At 53.0% G+C, this 18,301-nt stretch overlaps 1 protein-coding gene across 5 annotated transcripts in view; it reads left to right on the top strand.

The window, feature by feature from the left end:
- SHANK3 (SH3 and multiple ankyrin repeat domains 3) overlaps positions 1 to 18,301 on the top strand; it is a 445,396-nt gene that overhangs the window by 365,397 nt on the left and 61,698 nt on the right. For all 5 annotated transcript variants that reach the window (XR_009764300.1, XM_061637962.1, XM_061637959.1 and 2 more), the window contains 2 exons: positions 7,449 to 7,584; positions 12,202 to 12,282. Coding sequence is in view for 4 of the 5 variants with exons in the window: in XM_061637962.1 (XP_061493946.1) it covers positions 7,449 to 7,584; positions 12,202 to 12,282 (217 nt within the window). In the remaining variant the exon portion in view is untranslated. The remainder of the gene's footprint in view (positions 1 to 7,448; positions 7,585 to 12,201; positions 12,283 to 18,301) is intronic.

The raw sequence follows: 18,301 nt of genomic DNA, 5'->3' as shown, positions 1-18,301 counted from the left end.
GCAGTGGTTAGGCCTCATCTTGAATACTGCGTCCAGTTCTGGTCTCTGCACTTCAACAAGGATGCAGACAAACTGGAACAGGTTCAGAGGAGGGCAACAAAGATGATCAGGGGACTGGAAACAAAGCCCTATGAGGAGAGACTGAAAGTACTGGGCATGTTTAGCCCGGAGAAGAGAAGACTGAGGGGAGATAGGATAGCACTCTTCAAGTACATGAAAGGTTGTCACACAGAGGAGGGCCGGGATCTCTTCTCGATCGTCACAGAGTGCAGGACACGGGATAATGGGCTCAAATTGCAGGAAGCCAGTTTTTGACTGGACATCAGGAAAACTTCCTAACTGTTAGAGCCATACGACAATGGAACCAATGACCTAGAGAGGTAGTGGGCTCTCCGACACTGGAGGCCTTCAAGAGGCAGCTGGACAGCCATCTGTCGGGAATGCTTTGATTTGGATTCCTGCATTGAGCAGGGGTTGGAGTTGATGGCCTTATAGGCCCCTTCCAACCCTACTGTTCTATGATTCTAGGAGCTCTTGCTGGCTTGGCTTGCAGAGCTAGCAGACTCATCCAGAGGCCTGTGAGGGGCTTGGTGTAAAGGAAATGAAAATCAAGGGACAAGCCGAAATTGGAAGGGAAGGGACTGCCAAGTCCTCCAGAGCTCCTCTCTCCCTCCTGCCCCATCCAAGCGTCACGCTCAGTCACTGAAGCCCTCTTGGTGGTGCCGCGGTCTTGGTTAGTGGCAACCAAGGGGAGGGCCTTCTTTGTGGTGGCCCCTTCCTGTGGAATCACCTCCCCTTGAAGCTCCAACAAGCACTGAGTCTGATATTTAGGAGTACTCTTGCAGCATTTCATTTATATTACTGTGATTTTAATTTGCACCCTGCCTTAATACTTGGATAAATAAAATTAAAATCTCCCTCCACCTGTCTGCCCATCCACAGGTTAGCCTACACAATTGAGGTCTCAGTGCCAGTCAGAGCACTCAGGCATGTCCGTTGCATTCATGCAGTCAGTTCTGTGTCCAGTTTGGCCCCTAAGTTTCAGATTTAGAGATTCATCCTCAACGATCATATAATCAATAGGCATAGAGGGAGCGTTTCATGTTATCATTCCTGCTCTTGCAGGGAAGGTGTCTCCATGCATCTTTAAATGTCCACACGTGTGTGTTTCTCCCAACTTAATCTTCTCTTTCCTAGGCTACACTGAGGCATTGTAAAGTATTTGGCATATTCTCTTTAGAATCATTGTGAAAAACAAGCATCTCCGTGGGCTTAAGGACCTTCCAGACAGGTCTCTCCTGGTTTCTGGTGTCTCAGTTGTGGCTCACTCAGACCAAGGAATGTCTGTGTCACCCTTTAGACATCAGGAACTGCCAAGGTTAAAATCAGGCTACTGTGTAAGATGGAATTGTACCCAGTAAACATTTCTTTGTGGAGACTTGGTGGTCAGTTCTGCTCTACTTCATCTGACAAGCTGCCAGAAGGCCCACAGCTCAGTGGTAGGACACCTGCTGTGCATGCAGAAGGTCCCTGGTTCAATCCCCTGGGACGTCTCCAGGCAGGGATGGGAGAGACTCCCTGCCTGAAGCCCTGGAGAGCCGCTGCCGGTCAGTGTAGACAGTGCTGAGATAGATGGACCAGTGGTCTGATTTGGTAGGCTCCTATTTGCCATGGGGCCAATTATGCAAGGCCAGTGTTTGAGGCTGGCTAGAGACGCAGAAGGCTAAGAGCCTTCCCTTGTCTGGACTGGCTCACCTGAAGCAAGCCCCTTTCTGCAGCGTACAGGTGGGCTTTGGGCTGGCAGCAGGCTGGGCGCACGTTGGACCCTTGCAGCCGTGGCATTCAGGCCCCTTGCCATGGTGTGCTGCTCACCAAGAACAACTTCTCATGACGCTTTCTTCTTCTGCCAGGGAGATTAATCTCTGTGTCACTCAAGATGTGCATCGGTGTTTTTCTGCAAGGTGATGCAGGTCTCTTTTGGCCACATGGGATGCCAGTGCTGGTGGCAACTCTCCAGCCCTGACACAAGCAGCCAAAAGGGCATGTCCTTTTGGGCATGGCACATGCTTTTTCATATATAGGATCCTGGCCTGGAGGTGTGCATCGCCCTCCCCCCACCCGAGAGTTTCTCTATAAACAGCTCTAGTGCCAACCACGCTCCTCACCTCTGTCTGTTGGAACCTAGAGATATTTAAAAGTGGGGGGCTGAGGGGGGAGGAATGGAAGTCACAGCTACTGGGAGGAAATCCCCCCCACCCTTCAGCCCTGGGTGTCCCTGCACCACCTGTCCTGTGCCCTTTGACCTCAGTCTCCATGTTGGAATAATCCCAAGTGTGAAGCAGCCATGGGCAGCCTTCCCTAACCCGGTGCCCTCCAGATGTTTTGGACTACAACTCCCATGAGCCCTAGCATCATATGGCCATCCTGGCTGGAACTGATGGGAGCTGGCATCCAAAACATCTGGAGGGCACCAGATTGGGGTAGGCTGAGCTACAGACAAACACAGACCCCACAAGTCAGGCTGTGATTTGCCACTTGTTCCAGTTCTAACACAAGCAGGTTGTGTTAGGAGAGGAGAGGCAGCGAAAGGCAACTTGTTTTTAATTGTTGTAAACCACCCAGAGAGCTTCAGCTGTGGGGCGGTATACCAGTGTAATAAATAAATAACTGGATGTCCTATGCCTGAGCTGGAAATCATTCGGGGCATCCGTCTCTCTGAAATATCTCCAGGGATGTGGCACCGGGCCCTGCCAATATCCTGGTTCAGGGAGTTCTGCCAGAAATGGGTGGCTGCCACAGCCTGGCCCTAGATGTGTACATGTGGGCTGGGTACCCAGTCTTGCTGTTCCTGGAAACAGTAGGAGAGCACCTCCTTGTCATCCTTGAGTCCAAAACGATGCAGCTGGGCAGAGGAGGCGGGACCAGTGCCGACAGGCAGCGATGATATAGGCACCTCCCAGTAGGTGCCCATGACCCTAGCACAGCCACAAGCCACACAGGGGAGCATGGGGGAGGGGCAAAATGGCTGCCTCCTGGCAGACTGAAGGTGAAGCTACACATTGCAGAGAACATGGGACTGGCAGCAAAAATGGCAATTCCTTGTCCAACCACACACACACACCGTTGTAATATCCAGTTCAGTGGTTCCCAAACTTTTAAGCACTGGAGTTATGTGCTGGCGGTTGTCTGTCCCCGTCAACAGTATAGTGTGCTTTGGCATTTTGCCCCAGCTGGAGCTTTTGGACCAGGCACAAGGGTCGCCCCACAACGAGTGCATTGCAGTAATCAAGCCTTGATGTTGCTCATGCTTGAATCACCGCAGCCAGGCTATCCCCATAGTTGGAGCACCAGCCATTGCTGGTAAGAGGCACTCATAGCCACCGAGGCTACCTGAGCCTCAAGTGACAAAGATGGATCCGGGAACACCCCCCCCAAACGATACACCTGTTCTTTCAGAGGGAGGGTAACCCCATCCAGAACAGGCAAATGGCCCATCTCCCAGACACTGGAACCACCTACCCACAGTGCCTCTGTCTTCCCAGGGTTCAAGCTCAGTTTATCAGCCCTCATCTATTCCACAACTGCGCCCAGACAACCTTCCAGTCTGTGCTCAGCCTCACCTGACGCAGATGTTGTGGAGAAACAGAGCTGGGTATCATCAATGTACTGTTGACACTTTGCCTGCAGACCTACTGCTTTGTGGCCGATAGCTTCTGCTGAAATCTTGTAACTTGTCCTGCCATAAACGTTCTGCGCTTTGTCCCACTTTTGTTGTGCAATTGCACAAGAGTGCCCCCCCCAGATGGCAATAACACAGGAACATTGGGGAAGCATCCCAGAATATCTCATAAAGTGGAATTATGCATGAAGAGTCCAATGTAAGTCCGCTACTGGTGCCCTTTTTCTTTGCATCAATGGCATAGAATCATAGAATAGTAGAGATGGAAGGGGCTTGTAAGGCCATCTGCATGCTACAGAACCCACCAGTCTGGAGGGGCCTTTATTTGGTTGGTTGTTTTTATATGCAAAACATCAGGGCAGTGTCCAGCAACATAAATACATTTAAAAGCAATACAAAACTATCGCTACTGAAAACACATTCCAAACAGCTGCATAGGCCTGTTGGCGCAAAAAAGTCTTCAAGAGTCAAAAGGGAGGATGCCTGCCAATCTCTGCTGGAAGAGCGTTCCACAGTGTGGGACTGGCGGCACTCAATGCCTGGCTTCTAGTTGAGGCCAGTCACGCCTCTGTGATACAGGGGACAACTAGCAGCGCTCCTCCAGGCGATCTCGGTGATTGGACTGGAATACCAGAGCTCAGGCAGTCCTTCAGGTATCCTGGGCCCAAGTTGTTCAAGGGATTTGTGTATGAACATAAGAGCCTTGAACCGCCCGGTAGCATATGGGCAGCCAGTGCAGATGTTTTAACAGAGGCATCACATGCTGTCTGCCCCCATCAGCAGTCATCTGGAGCTCTGGACCAGGCCCAAGGGCAGCCCTACATAGAGCACACTGCAGTAATCTAGTATCCAGGTCACCACTATGTGGACTGCTACAGCAGCCAAGTTTTCCTGATCCAGATACAGCCGTGGCTGGTGTTCCAGCTGCACCCTGACAGCATTATCATGTGAGTTTCCGGCTCCTCCCTTAACTCCACCTCTTTGGCTGCCACTGGTGGGAAAAATCACATCGGAAAGGCACATCCGAGCCCTGTGGGGGTGGTCGGGGGAGATGAACTAGGCACTGTGGAAGAGGAGTGAAGGGAGCATGATGCTAGATTGTGTTTTGAGCTGCAGGCCCATAGGTGGAGCCATGGGCAGGGGAGGCAGGGCAATAAGGGGTCCTTCTGCCTGGTGGGTTGCTGGAACCTGCCAGCAGGGGCAGCTGCTCTTTTATCAACAACATCCAGGTGGAAAAGCTGAGGGATCAACAGTCTTCTCTGCCCCCTCCCACCACCACCCGTGCACCAGAGCACCACAGTGTCCAGGAAGGCCTGATTAGACCTTCCAAAACGTTTGTTGTCCAAACACCTTTGATTAAATTCCATCTTCCGGTGGTGGTGGTGGTAGTGTCTTTTTCATCTTTTTCCCCCCAATGTGCAACACCAGCTATTTTTGCAAGTCTAATTAAGAGGAATGACATTCAACACTCTTCAGCAAGAATTTCTATTTTGAACCAATGCTTCAGTTTTCTGACTGGGGAAAAATGAATCCGAGGCGTGTCACTGGGAGAAGCTGGCATTTGAAGCAAACAGCTTTTGTTTCAAAGTGTTGACTCACTGCAAGCCCCCTCTGTTGTGGACAGCCCTTCTGGGAACCTTCCCTGTTTGCTTAAAGGCACAGAGGTGCATCCTGCAAGGAGGTCCTCTCGACTCTGGGGCTGGCACTGCAGCGCTGGGTCCAATTGGCTCTGGGTCTGAGCACCAGAGAGGCTGATGGCTGATATTCTGAGCAGATCCTTCCATGCAGGCTGCCACCAGGCCTGCCTCAGTTTCCCCCCTGGCCAATAATGCATTCTGAACCCCAGACCTTTAGAGTCACGTTCTGTAGAAATCTAATGCAGAAATCTAATTATATTGAAACAAGAAATGAAACTTATTTAGGCTGGAACAAGGGACACATCCAAACTGCTGTTTATTTTCAGGTGGGATTCAGTCCATAACAGCAAATTCAGGCTGTGCCGTTAAAGGTAATTTGGAGCTCTTGTGCAACCAACTCACTTGCCCCCAAAGTCTGACTTTTTGCAGCGGCGGGAAAATGCCCTGGAATGTGTGGGGCAACACTTGCTTGGTTGTCATCTAACCTCTCCACAATCGGATCAGAATGAATGTAAATGGCCAATGGCATCACACCTCCCTGCAAGCTTCAGGCAAACAAATTCTGATGACTCCTCAGTAAAGAGGTTGTCTGGAAGCAGCCCTGTTGCTGCATATTCGGAGAAGGGACAGATCGACAGCAAAGAACGCAAAGGAAAAGTGATGTCTAACGTGAACTGAAGCGCCACCCTTCAGAAGAGCGTAAGAAGAGTCTGGCTGCTGGATGAGGCCAGCCTCCCATCTAGCAGAGCGCTCCAGTGCAGTGCAACCAACCTGGATGGCTTTGAACGAGGAATAGACAAATTCCTGGAGGATAAGGCTATTGATGGCTATGTTATACCTCCACGGTTGGAGGCCCTTTGCTTCCGCACACCAGTTGCTGGAGACCACAGGATGAGAGAGGGCTCCTGCGGTCAGGTTCTACATCCAGGCTTCCCTGAAAGGGCAACTGGTTAGCCAATGCATAAATAGGATACTGGACAAGATGGGCCCCTTCTTAAAATCTTCTGTTTCCTCCGCATCAGGTCGCTGGGTATCATTACTTGAAAACGAGCCTTCATTTGTTAATATATCAGCCATGAGTCTGTGACTGACACCTGTGCTCTACAGCGGTTAGGGAGACCCAGCCCACAAGTCAATAGGGCTGACTTCCTAGCCACAAAGGCGATTAAGCCACTGGGGAGAGGGGTGGCTATTTTTCCCCAGGAAAGCAGCAGTTGGGGTGGAAGTATGCTTGAACCCACACTGGGGATATCCCACACTTCCCCTGCTGTTGCCAGTCATAATGGAGCAGCCTTTGCTGACCCAGCGCCCTCAAGATGTTTGGGACTCTTAACACTGACCTGGCCAGCACAGCCATCTGGTGCTGGGGCTGAGGAGAGTTGTAATCCAAAACATCTGGAGGGCCCCGGTGCAAAGCAGAGAGGAGGGGGGCTGGCTGTCGGGCAGCTCCCAAGGACCAGAGGTTGGGCATTTATTTATTTATTCATTTATTTATTTATTTATTACATTTCTACCCCGCCTTTCTTTCCATGATAGAAAGGCGGCTTCCATATGGTTCCCAGGCGGTCTCCCATCCAGGCACTGACCAGACCTGACCCTGCTTAGCTTCAGCAGGGAGCTGCCCTCGTGTGCCTTCAGACCATCGCCTGGGACTTTACAGTGAAAGGCTAAGCACAAAAGGATCATAGAATCATAGAGTTGGAAGGGGCCTATAAGGCCATCCAGTCCAACCCCCCGCTCGATGCAGGAATCCAAATTAAAGTATAACCAACCGGTGGCTGTCCAGCTGCCTCTTGAAGGCCTCCAGGGTTGGAGAGCCCACCACCTCTCTAGAGGCAAAATCAGTCTAAAAACGGCCACACTCCCAGGTGATGCTTGTTCGTTTTTTCAGCTTTTCCATTCCTTTTCACTGCCTTCCTTACATGCCATTTTTTCATGCACTGAGTTTGTTCTGATGACGCCAATTCAACTCCTGAGATGTGCCAGGAAGGAGAATGAAGAGAAAGCCTACAAGAGGGTTTGGGAATGCCACCACTCCCCCCCCCCGGCCAAGTGGGCAGCCAGTCTGCATCCTGAGCAGATTCCTCCTCGTCCTCCTCCTCCTCCTGACCGTTCCTTTTTTTGCTTGGCAGGTGAATGGTGTGAACGTGGTGAAGGTGGGTCACAAGCAAGTGGTGTCGCTCATCCGCCAGGGGGGGAACCACCTGGTGATGAAAGTGGTCTCTGTCAGCCGCAAGCCAGAGTCAGAGGACATTGTTCGGAAAAAAGGTGAGTGCCGAGCGGTCCCGCCCCTCCCCTGCACCCCACCCCTGGCTCCCTTGGGACGTGGGCCCCAGCCTGGTCCCACTCTTGTGGCCCGTCAGACCTTCCTATGGCCTGGCTCTCGTTCTGTCGACTCAGCCCTCCCTCCTCTGGCTCAAGGGCCCCCACTCAGGCCTCTGCAGGGAAGCTGGTCACTGAGATCCTGGCCACGTGGTGTGGCCCAAATATAGATAGTTGTGGAGGCATCTGCGGGCAGAGAGAGAGAGAGAGAGAGATTGCCTCCTCAGTGGAACTGACAGGCTACCAGCAAGGGGATACAGTAGGGCCCCGCTCATACGGCGGGTTCCGTTCCGGACCCCCGCTGTAAAGCAGAAATCGCCGTAAAGCGAAACCCATTCACGATAATGGGATGCGTCGTGTGAAAATGACATCAAAATGGCGCGCAATGGAAAAAAAACTGCTGTAAAAATGGAACAAGCGCCTTAATGCGGGGACTTTCCCTAATTGAAAGCCGCCGCATTAGCAAAGCGCTGTAAAGCGGGGCCCTACTGTATGGGTAATCGGGCAAACCTTCTCAGGATGCAGCGGACTGGTTTCAGAGCCAGCCTGCAGGGACTGCTCCACAGAAAGGGAAAACAAGCCCCTGGACCCCAAAGACATCTGCCACACACCAGCAGCTGAAGCAGTTTGCTCTGGAGCAAGCAAAAAGGGCCAGTGTGGATAGTCGATGTGCAGGACCAGCTTGCCGGTGTCATTGGACAGTCAAAGTCCCAGAGGCCTCGTTGGATGCGCTGGATGCTGGGATGTGGCCCTTGAAGGGTTGCCCAACAGGGAATGCAACCCTTCAGGTGAAAAGATTAGCTGTCACTGACTGGGGAAGAGGCTCTTACATGCCTGCCTGCCTGAGAGCCAGCCGCCTTGAGCACCTGCAACAATGCTGCAGTTTCCAAGGAGCAAATGATCGCTGAGATCCAGTCTTGGAAATCACCCATGGATGGAACAGACACCCTCTCTAACTTCCAGTTCTCCCAAAGAGAACCTCCAATTGTACCAAGACCCCCTAAAGCGGCTGTAAAAGGGCCTTGACAACGGTTAGATTGGCAGCCCTCTTGGCCAACAGGCCAGGGGGAGTTCTAGGAATTGACCAGCAGCTCCTTTTCCTGTCGAGAGTTCAGGGGCCTAAGAGAGGAGGGCCAGTTGGAGGAGTGGGGTTGAAGAGAGGGGGCCAGAAGAAGGGGCACAACATGTGGGTTGAAGAAGCTGGAGGAAAGGGAGGGCCCCCTGGACAATCCTGCGGCTTAATCGCTGGTGAAAAGCAGGCTCCAACTGGATGACCCGAGGTCGTTAATTACAGCTCTGGCACTTCCTTAAACTGGCTGCTTCACAGTGACACAAGAAACCCGGCCACAACAGCCAGCACATGCCTCTCAGGCTTGGATAATTTTTTTCTCCTGCCATTCAGGCAACTTCGGGTTATGAGCACACAGAACCAGGCCTGAATGCAGCCATAGAGGGAGGTGTGAGTTTGCGTTTATTCCTGTGTTGTGATCAATTTACATGAAGGGCCGGAGCCAGTGGTAGAGCCCCTGTCTCGCACCAATCCTCATTCTAAGTGCCTTTGCTGTGTCGGGAGAGAAGCAGCCCAGAGGGGCCTGGGGCGCAAAGATTTGAGCAAAGTGCCGCCACACTCCTTGGAGGTTCCCACAGGCTTGGCCAGCAGGAAGATCTTGAAAGGGCTCCGTTAGGGTCAACCTCTGCCACAGTATTCTGTGAAGGGTAAGGGTCAGCCTTGCGAGCCCCAGTCAGGTGCCTTGGGCTTGGGGGGAGCTCACTGAGGGGCATAAAACTGGTCCAAAGAAAGCTTTTCTTCACACAGCGTCAAGTTAAACTGGAACTCACCCCCGCAAGAGGCCAGGATGGCCACTAAGTTGGATGGCTTCAAAAGGGGATTAGACAAATTCATGGAGGAGATTGAGGCTATCAATGGCTACTAGCCACAGTGGCTATGCTCTTCCAGTATGCTTCTGAATACCAGTTGCTAGGAACTGCGGGCAGGGAGAGCAGCTTATCCTATTTGTGGGCTTCCCAGAAGAGGCATCTGGTTGGCCACTGAGAACAGGCTCGGCTGGACTAGAGGGGCCCCCTTGGCCTGATCCAACAAACAGGCTTTTGCTATGGTCTCCACTAGCCCCCTGCACATGAGCACGGCAGGAGTTATTCCCAGCTTCTGCTCTCAGACAGACTTTTCCCCTTATGCAGCGAAGCTCTGCTCATTTTTAAAAGGAAAGTGGATCTCTGTCGTCTTTTTAGAACAGGGGAGTGGAACTTTTTTCCAACCGAGGGCCATATTCCCTTCTGGGCAATCTACCAGGGGCCACATGCCGGTGGGCGTGGCCAGAGGCAAAGGTGGACAGAGTAATGAATGTAAATGTTACCTTTGCAACATTTAATATATATATTAAATAAGGATGTATATTAAGTAAGGACTCTCTTGGGATATTTGACAGGATTCTACTGTGGTCCAATAACAGTTGTTTAATTGACAATATTTGATCCATCAGTTGATGGACATACTAACCCTGCTTAGAGCACCAGGATGGATTGGCATGCCTTCTGTTCCTTCTAAAGACTTGCACGGTGCCCGTGGGCTCGCACTCCAGAATAGACAAGGTAGAGAGGTCGGGGTGTGTGTGTGTGTCTGCTCTAGAGAGGCTTTGTCAAGAAACAGGACTTGAGGATGGATGGGGAAGGGGGCAAGGTCTCATGGTGGAGGCAGGTCCGGCATGGGAGCCAGCCAGCAGCATCTCACATGCCCAGCTCTCCCGAGGTCCGTATTGCTGGCACCCCCTCCTTACCAGCTCCCCTTCCTGGCTGAAGGCTTTCCCTAGTGGGGGAGGCACCAATCCATTTATCCCCCCAGCACGGGACAGTGGCTGTCTCTGCACCCTACTGCCACAGAAGGATAGCCTGTGGCAAGCTGGGAGGGAGCTGGGAAGGTGAGGCAGCTTCCCTCCCACACAGCGGAGACAGAGGGGGAGGGCAGATTCTGTGCCTAATTTTAGTCGTGTGGGTCTGCATGGGGGGGAAGCAGCAGCAGCAGTGCAAGGAGCTCTGAGGGCTCACTTTGCCTTCTCCGGCAGGGAGTGTGGCAGGGAGCCAGGCACTCCCAAGAAGGAAGGGAGGGCTCTGAGAGCCAACTGAGGGGAGGGGAAGGGAAGGGAGGCAACTCTGTGCACTGACACCAAGAGCTGTAATTACACTGTCGCTGCTTCAGCGCGCCCATTGAGGGGTCCTGGGGAAGACTGACTGCACTTCCAGCCTGGCTCACCACAGCTTCCCGGGCTCTGCTCCTCCAGCAAGAGACAAACCTCGTGCTGCCAATCCCCGTGGCAGATGTGGGGACTGGTCCATGTGCACCGAGGTGGACGGCATCCAAGCACCTGCCTCGCCAGGGAGACAGGCACCAGAGCCTCATTGCCGCCAAGTCCACCTTCCTTGGTTTGTGCTGAGCATATTAGCCCCAAGGAAGGGCCAGCAGGCAGCATCAGAGACGGCAACCTCTGCCCTCAGTCAGCGAGGGGCACCGGAGGGCGGGCACTTCCTCGCTGAATCAGCTGGCAAGCTTCTCTCGGCGGGAATTGGGCGATTGCTTCGGCCAGGGCTTGATCGTCGCGTGTCCCAGGGGCCGAGTTCTTCCGCTGGGCTCTCGTGCCCTCGCTCTGTGGCTCCCCGCCCCGCTTCTTCTCTCGCCGCTTCCTGAGGGCTGTGTGGGAATCGTGTTCTCTGCTCCATCCGCCCCTGTTTGGGGTCTCTGATGCAGGCGTCTCCGGCAGAAGCGTGAAGCTCTGGTTGCCATAGCAACGTGGAGCGTTGAAGCCTGCATTGTTACGGACCGAGCGAGAGCGAAGTGACGAGCGAGCGAGCCTCCACTCCACTCCTTCAAATCCCATGGCATATGGAGTCTCACTCCGGCATCGCTGCGGGCTGGGCTGGCTAGGAAGAGCCTCTGCTTGGCCCTGCCTGCTGCTGCCGCCGCCACTGTCGCCACCGCCTCTCAGCAAGGTTGCCGTCGGAGCTGCGTGCCGGAGCCATTCGGCAGTGCTGCCATGCAGAGGTCTTGAGAGCGACAGCTGCCCCTGGGCAGCTCCTGAGTCAGCAGAGAGCCAGGCCAGGTGGGGGGGATGAGAGCCTCACCATGAGAGGAGGAAGGAGCTAGGAGCTGGCCTGGCGCGTCAGTGCCACTTTGCCCATGGCAGCCCTGGTGGGGAGCAGGCTGCCTGCTGGGAAGAGGCGCCAGTGAGCAGCAGGGCTGCACCCCTGCCCCAGGCAGAGCCTCCAGGGACCATGTGCAGGTGCCCCAGGCGTTGAGGGCCCCTGACCAGAACATTCTCACCCACCCTCTTGCGGATCCCCACTGCTCCTGCCCCTCCCCGCCCCCCAGCCGTGGGACAATGAAGAAGTTTGCCTCCACGCGCAGCCTCAACAAGATCCTGCAGCAGTGCGACTCTTCCTCCCGTGAGTACGAGGAGATCCAGGCCGTGGAGAAGAAGTGGCACCTCCACCTGGCCACACCGCTCAGGCTGCTGGACCGGAAGGGCAAAATGCCTTCTCTCTTCCTTTCAGCCCCACCACCACCCAAGAGGGCCCCCAGCACGACGCTCACCCTGCGCTCCAAGTCCATGACCGCCGAGCTTGAGGAGTTGGGTATGTCTTGGCGCACGGCGCATGAGTGGGGTGGGAAAGAGAGCATGCCTGGGGGGCAGGGCGTGGGGGAGCTGAGAGACTGTGGCCAATGGGCACGATGAGAAGCAGCTGTTCCTCACCCCCCCACACCTTAAGTGCATTGCCCCGTCACCTAAGGGAGGCCCGGAAATGCCTGGCCAGCTCCTGACATTGCCAACGGCTGCTTAGCAGCCAGACCCACATGTACTCAGTCCATGCTCAGAGGTGGCTTTAAGTCCACTCCTCCATGCTTTGTCATTGGGGGGGCAGCAGAGACAGAGCACTATGCATTTCCAAGAGCCCCTGGGGAAGGACCGACAGTTGTGCCATCCTCTTCTTCCAGCCCCCTGTGCATGCCCCAGCCTCCTTCTCGTGGTGCCATGTGCCTACCGGCCATGTGCCTTCCCATGGAACTTCTGGCTTCTTCCCCTGAAGTTCCCATGGAGTCATTCTTGCAGAACTTTGGTGTCTCCCTCGGTCGTTCATGTCCCTGCCCAGCTCCCGCCCAGCCAACTGTGGGCTTTGCCATCCTGGCTTCTGCCAAGGCAAGCCAATCCCAGGGCCTGCTGTAACGTTGAATTATTTGTCACATTTATACCCTGCCTCTCTCCCATAGTGGAACTCAAGCCAGCATAGATTGAGGGTGGGGGGGAGTTCCTGGGCAGCCTCCCATCCCAGCACTGACCCGACCCAGACCTGCTTAGTATGTGCCACAAGCTCTTAGCTGTCTGCTGGGGGTCTCCAAGAAAGCTGACTGGGGCACGCCAAGGGGCCATTGCAGCCCTTTTTAGCAGGGGATCCCAGCGCCTGAAGCAGCAACCTTTTGCGAGCAAAGGATGTGCTTTCCCCTAGACCTATAGCCTGTCCGGCCCCTCGCCTGTTGCCAGGCCCTTGTCACCTCCAGAGACCCAGTTCTCTCCTTCGAGGGGGGCGGGGTCCCCAGGGATCCTCCTGTGTACCCTCAGCCATCCCATCCCCTGTGGCCCCTGCGTCTCTCTCTCCCCCCCTGCCTCCGACAGTTCTTCTAGGGCTTGGCACTCCTTTTACTGGGCCTGAACCCTCACTTTCTGCTCTTGGGGGTCCTCTTTCCATGAGCCTGGAAACGCCTTCTGCACAAGCATGTGGGGGGAAGCAAGGACCCCGAGAGGCAGGGTTAGCGGGGCAGGGAGTGCTCTGCGTCCCTTCCCCCCACCCCTACCCCCAGGTGCCCACCTCAGCGGGACCACTGCGGGTGCCTCGTGGCACTCTGGAGTGGGGGCAGCACATGGGGGGGGGGGGAGAAGGAAGGGGCAACTAGTTTTTCCCAGCGTGTGAGAATCACATGGCACCAACTTCTCTGAAGGGATCCAAGAGGCCTCTGCTGCCCCACTGGGCTGGCAGCGGCGATGCAGCCGTCCAGTGGGTGGTGGCTGCAGAGCCCACTGCTTGAATGGCCCCTTCAGGCAACTAAATCCTGTTTGATTTCACACGCACGCATGCACCAGCTTCCATGCCATCTCAGGTGAAAAGTATCGAGCCAAAGCCTGAGGAAGGGAGAGCACCCTCCAAAGGCCCTGGAATGGTTGGGGAAAGTTGCCAGAGAAGGCAGGGCCTCCCTCCTGCCTGTGAGGACGTTCTTGGCTCCCAGAGACTAGTTTCCAATGCAGGCAAAGCTGTGGCTCAGATTTGCTCAGAAGCCCTGTCCCCAGACCCACTCTGTGGCAAGGGGAAGACCGTTGGCACATGCTCAGAGGCCTCCCGCCATCCCACTTTCCAAAACTGGAAAGAGTCAGCTTGGACTCACTGGCCTTCTGCAGGGCACAACCCCCTCCGGTGCTTCCCTTGGGGGGGGGAGTGTTGTGAAGTGGGACAGGACTGTGCAATGGCACAGCAGGATTCCGTTGCAGCTGTTGACAGCGCTCTCTGTTACCCACGGCTTGTGACGCGAGAGGTTGCATGGTTGAGGAGCACTGCATGCAGGGAGAGGGGGGGCTTGCTTTGTTGCCTCACTGGGAAGCCCACTGGAGTAGGTCTACATCCCAGAGTGCAGCTCCTCAGCACGGGGGTGGTCCCGGGCCTGAGCCAAGGATCTGTCTTCCCTTGGCAGAGGCCGGGGGCACAGCATGCGCGGGGCGGGCGGGGTCAGGGAGCACACCATGCCTGCCATTCATGTCCTGTACTTTTGTTTCTTGATTCCAAGCCTCAATGCGGAGGAGGAAAGGGGGTGAGTTCAACCGCCTGCCTTCAGGGCACGTCCCAACCCTCTTGATCCTGGACCCCACTAACATGGGGGAAGGTGCCTTGGGGGCCCAGCTGCTGCTAATGGCAGGAGGGCACCATAGACGGGATGGGAGGCTGAACTGTCCACTTGGAGGGGCCATTTCCCAACCTTTGGAATACCCTCTTTGGCTCACGAAAGGAGAGTTGCTGGCAGGGAGAGGGCACAGGCAGCTTTTGTGCCACTGCCAACTGTGCCCTCAGTTCATGCCAAGAACAGACGAACACAAGAAGAGGCTGCTGGATCAGGCCAGGGGCCTATCCAGGCCAGCATCCTGTTCTCACAGGGGCCAACCAGATGCCCTGTGGAAACCCGCACGCAGGACCAGAGCACCAAAGCACGCTCCGCTCCTGCGGGTTCCAGCATCTGGTGTTCGGAAGCATCCTGCCTCTGGCTAGTTTGAGGGGCTCCAGCAAAGCAGCCTGGGATGTGAGAGTTGAGCCCTGAAGCCTCTGCAACTTTGCAAAAGGTTCCTGGGGATTGTGTGGTCAGGTACTTGAGAGAGCCAAATGGCCTCTGAGTGTTGCACACTTATTGAGCTCAGTCAGGAATAACTCCCCACCCTGCTAGTTCAAAGTCAAAGAACAACAAATGTTGATGTTTGCTTGTATGAATGTGGGTATACACAGACACACACACACACCCTGTTTATATCCTGACTCTTCAAGGCCTGAGATATTTCGTAGCAGAAAATACAGAGAATCAATTAGGAAACTGTAGTCAGCACAGCACCATCCACAACAACACTAGGCCACCCAGCCCCCTCAACAGGCCTGGGCCTTTTAGGTGTTGCACACCTCCAAAAACCTGCAAGCCAAGAGGAACTACGAAATGAATTGGGGACACCACTCTACAGCCTCAGAGCAATTGCCGCAAAGCCTCTGTTCCCTTTCTTTATGACTTTTTAATGACTGTTTCCATTGCCAGTACTCCATATCCACATGATAAAATGCAACATGCAATAAAGAAATTAAATAAATAGATCAAAGTGTCCTTGTTGTGGCCTAAAAACACATCAGTTGGGATTTCCTGTTAACCCCTTTATTGATTCCAAAAATGGACAAGTGGCTTTCTTTCATTTCAGGTTCAAAAAAACAACTAGTAGTTGTTGATAGCAAAATGCAAATGCCACAGACATTAAAATCACCATGGAAGTATGACATTGCAGCCCCTAAAGCCAATGTAAACTTGAATATAAAGCTGGAGGACTCGCTCATTCAGATGGGAACTGAGTGGTTTTCCATACCAAACCAGTTACAACAATGCAGACATGCATGATGGTGAGAAATCTTCATCATGGGACAGAACAGGACAGAAAACAAAGGAAGTGAAGGATGGGACAGTTGTAGAGTATGGAGAGGGGGTGGCAAGGACCTCTGCCACTCTGAATGTTCATCCCCTCCCCCTAGTCAGAGCCCCCAGGCCCCCGCCCTTGTCTTCATAGGCCTCTTTCATTCTGATCTCTCCACAGGACCTTTTCTCAGCTCAGCATTCACTTTGCAGCTAACTGGAGCATTCCAGTTAAACCAAAATTTTCTAGGTTTCTCTACATTATTTTACAATATCTATCTAGGGCTGGGTCTACTTCCTCTTTGTCTGACCCACCCTCCACACCTGCACTTTGGACAGTCATGGTTATGTTTGTCAGTTAAATGAATAAAACTCTTTCAGCGACCCTTTTGTGCAGACAGGCAAGTACAGGGATTTACTGAACTTTCAGAGCCTAAAATAACCACTTCATAACCACCATTGCTAATCTATATTATTTAAGCTAGAGTTTGGCATAGCTTTCCGTGCAAAAATGCCCACTGACTGGCTCAAGGTCAACCAGTAGGCTTCATGGCTGAGTAGGCTTTTGAATCCTGGTCTCCCAGGTCCTAGTCCGATACTCTAACCACGACACAATGCTGTCTCTCTGAGGGTGATTGTTCTGTGGTGCTTTTCTTTGGTCTTTGGAGATGTGGTTTTGACACATTTGCCAATGTCGGTGAAGGTATCCTCTAACATCAAACCTCCTAACATCACACCTGCTGCACCTGAGAGCACCTGAGCCATCTGTTCCCTGTGGCCACCATTGCAGGTTATAGATGCCAACAGAGTCAGGGGCATGCAGAGGGAGATTTATCCTTACTGGAAACAAAGTAGAAGCAATGTTCATTGCTGCAAAGCTGAAAGCAGTAAGCTAACAACAGCTCTGGGTTGCTGCCCCAGTTGTCACTCACTGCAAGCATCAGTTTACTTACTCCAGAGTAATCCCATTGAAACAAATACTAATTGATAATCCCTTGCACACTTAATTTGGAGAATAAGACCAACGATTAAACTGGGTGGAAAATGCTTCTGAGTAAGCATGCGTATGGTACGCGTTGCACAGTTGTTTTTATCAGAGCCACTAAAAGCCAGAACTCTTCAAGGGAAGTGGAATAACCCGTGGATGGCTTGTGGCTTCTACTGTTCTGCACACTTTCAGCCTTCGGTGTAACTAGGATGGTGAAGAGGGAGCGCCATTCCAGCCACAGTTCAGTCCTTGGTGAGGCCCTCCCGATGTGAGTGTGAGAGATTGATAGCTAGAGAGTCTGTGCCTGCATTTTACCTGGAAGCAAGTTCCTCCCCAGTTCGGTATTGCCTAGTCCAAAGTTAGCGTGCGTAGGACTTCAGGTGTGTGGGTGCCTGGGTGATGGAGGCGGATCTGTCGCTTTTGCTCTTCCCAACAAGGGGTTGTGGTGCACTGGAACCTGTACCATTTCCAAGCCGTTTTCTAATTTGCTTTAAGCTTAGCCTGTAGATATGGATTATTTAAATCCCTTTAATTGAAAAAATAAAACTCCCCGATGCCCCTTTTCTTTTTCCTTTAAAAAACAAAACATTGTCACATTTTAAAATCTCTTTTCCTTTGATAAAAGTATGATTCAGGACCCTTAGGTTGGTGCCAAAGTTGCACTCTTTTCCTGGGCTTTTTTATGAAGGGTGCGCAGGGAGGTAAACAAACGTTCACCTATGTGCATGTTCACATTTGATGAGGCACTCGGGGGGGGCGCAGTGAGAGCAAAAACAGTGGAAGGGAGCGACTGAGGGGTGTCCGGCTTTATCCTGTCATGTTCTGCCTCCTGGTGCAGACAGAGCATAATGGGGGGGGTGCTCTCAAGAAAAGTCAACTACAATTCAACTCACAGTTAACAACAGAATATCCATGAATTCTAAATGGAAGGAATCAATGGTTTGGGAATACTCAGAGACAAACAAGGCCAGCTCGTGTGTGGCGTAGGAGATTTTTGTCACGTGCCAATGCCAAGATCTAAAACAGGCTTTTAAAGGAGGTTTTTTGGGTACCTGGTGTGAGGCTTCTGAGTCTTGATTGGCTGGATATCAAGTCATGAAACTATCGGTTGTTTCTTTCTTTCTAGCTGTGGTGGTACTGATTGCAAAAGTGACACAATGACCACACGAGGGAAGCTGAAGAATGTGTTGTCCCCCTTGGTAGCATATGTGGACTTTAGCTTCTGAGAGATCTTTGCAGAACAGGGAGCAACAGGCACAGGGAGATGGCCCCTTTTACTGTTACTGTTATAGCCCCTCCTGATCTGTTCTGCACAACCTTTAAAGATACAGAAGACCTCTTGGAGGCTGACAGAAGACCTCTTGGAGGCCAGGCCTGGCAACCAAGAGGTCTTCTGCAAAGGTTGTGCAGGGGGAAGGGAGAATTCCACCTTGTGGTTTTTCCCATTACAGGGTTGCAAGAACACC

Source organism: Rhineura floridana, chromosome 8, assembly GCF_030035675.1.
Source record: "Rhineura floridana isolate rRhiFlo1 chromosome 8, rRhiFlo1.hap2, whole genome shotgun sequence".
In the NCBI taxonomy this organism is placed as follows: Eukaryota; Metazoa; Chordata; class Lepidosauria; order Squamata; family Rhineuridae; genus Rhineura; species Rhineura floridana.
This window is presented reverse-complemented; position numbering and strand designations above follow the sequence as displayed.